Raw genomic sequence first — 1,427 nt, forward strand, 5'->3', positions numbered from 1 at the left:
CCATACCCTAGCCACGCCTACGAGCCCGCCCCGCCCCTAGGAGTGATCCTGGCGCGTTATGGCAACGCCTGGCGTGAGCAGCGGCGTTTCTCCCTATCCACCCTGCGCAACTTCGGCCTGGGGAAGAAGTCACTGGAGCAGTGGGTGACCGAGGAGGCCTCGTGCCTCTGTGCCGCCTTCGCCGACCAGGCCGGTGAGTGAGTGAGTGCTGGGGCTGAGGGACACGGAGGTCTGGGAGGTTTGGAAAGGTCTGGGAAAGAGATGGAGGCGACGCCCTACCTTGCACCGTCCCCTTCCAGGACATCCCTTTAGCCCCATGGACCTCCTGAATAAAGCAGTGAGCAACGTGATCGCCTCCCTGACCTTCGGGTGCCGCTTCGAGTACAATGATCCTCGCATCGTCAAGCTGTTGGACGTGATGGAAGATGGGCTGAAGGAAGAGATGAAAATAATGCGCCAGGTGCGGGAGGAGGAGGAGGCCTTGGTCCTCCATCGGGCCCCCCCTGGAGGAGGACTTGTGTAGAGGGCCAGCGCAGGAAAGGGCTTTCCCGGAAAGGCACCTGCAAGGAAAAGACTTGGAAGTTGGGAGAGATGGCAGACAGCCCAGATGGGAAAGGCCGGGCGGGGGTCAGCACGCTTAGGGGTGGGAGTACGCTTTCACTGGAAGGGACCGGTACCCATGATATGTACATTTTGGTTTATCTTTCTGGGCCTAGGGCCAGGAGAGAGGGGCAGGGTCTGAACTTAGGAAAAAGGTCAATGGTGGGGACCCTGGAGGAGGCTGGGACCTGACTGGTGAGCACCTGAGCACCAGGAGGTCCCAGGTTCCCAGGGCCCCATGGCGGTGACCCGCACAGGTGGTGGAAGCTGTGCCAGTGCTCCTGAGCATCCCAGGGCTGGCTGCCAAGGTCGTCCCGGGACAGAAGGCCTTCATGACCCTGGTTGATGAGCTGATCGCTGAGCAGAAGATGACCCGGGACCCGACCCAGCCACCCCGACACCTGACGGATGCCTTCCTGGATGAGGTGAAGGAGGTAAGGTGATCGGGACAGGGATGTGTGTTGAGGGCCCAGGAGGCAAACTCAGGCCTCTGTATCACCCAGGGATCAGACACCTGGGCTGACTGGAGCAGGGTGCGAGGCCATGTGGGACTTCACCTCTGTCCCTGAGCTTACCTTCCCGGTGTGACCCAGGCCAAGGGGAACCCCGAGAGCAGCTTCAATGATGAGAACCTGCGCCTGGTGGTGGCCGACCTGTTCTCTGCCGGGATGGTCACCACCTCGACCACACTGGCCTGGGCCCTCCTCCTCATGATCCTGCACCCTGACGTGCAGCGTGAGTCTAGCCCGGGTGGGTGATGGGAGGAGGACAGCCCGAGGCCTCTGAGCTCGGTTGGTTTGGCCACCAGCGGCAGCTCTGTGCAGGGG

At 61.9% G+C, this 1,427-nt stretch overlaps 1 protein-coding gene across 2 annotated transcripts in view; it reads left to right on the forward strand.

Moving 5' to 3' along the window:
* Positions 1–1,373, forward strand: part of LOC104991248 (cytochrome P450 2D14) — a 22,135-nt gene extending 20,762 nt beyond the window's left edge. The window contains exons 3-6 of one of the 2 annotated variants that reach the window (XM_010843657.1): positions 41–193; positions 300–460; positions 858–1,034; positions 1,194–1,373. In XM_010843657.1, the coding sequence (XP_010841959.1) occupies positions 41–193; positions 300–460; positions 858–1,034; positions 1,194–1,358 (656 nt within the window). In that variant the 3' untranslated portion in view covers positions 1,359–1,373. The remainder of the gene's footprint in view (positions 1–40; positions 194–299; positions 461–857; positions 1,035–1,193) is intronic. The other variant, XM_010843658.1, reaches the window with a different exon arrangement.
* The last annotated feature ends 54 nt before the right edge of the window (positions 1,374–1,427 follow it).

This window comes from Bison bison, unplaced genomic scaffold (assembly GCF_000754665.1).
Source record: "Bison bison bison isolate TAMUID 2011002044 unplaced genomic scaffold, Bison_UMD1.0 scf7180017864184, whole genome shotgun sequence".
NCBI classification, from domain to species: Eukaryota; Metazoa; Chordata; class Mammalia; order Artiodactyla; family Bovidae; genus Bison; species Bison bison.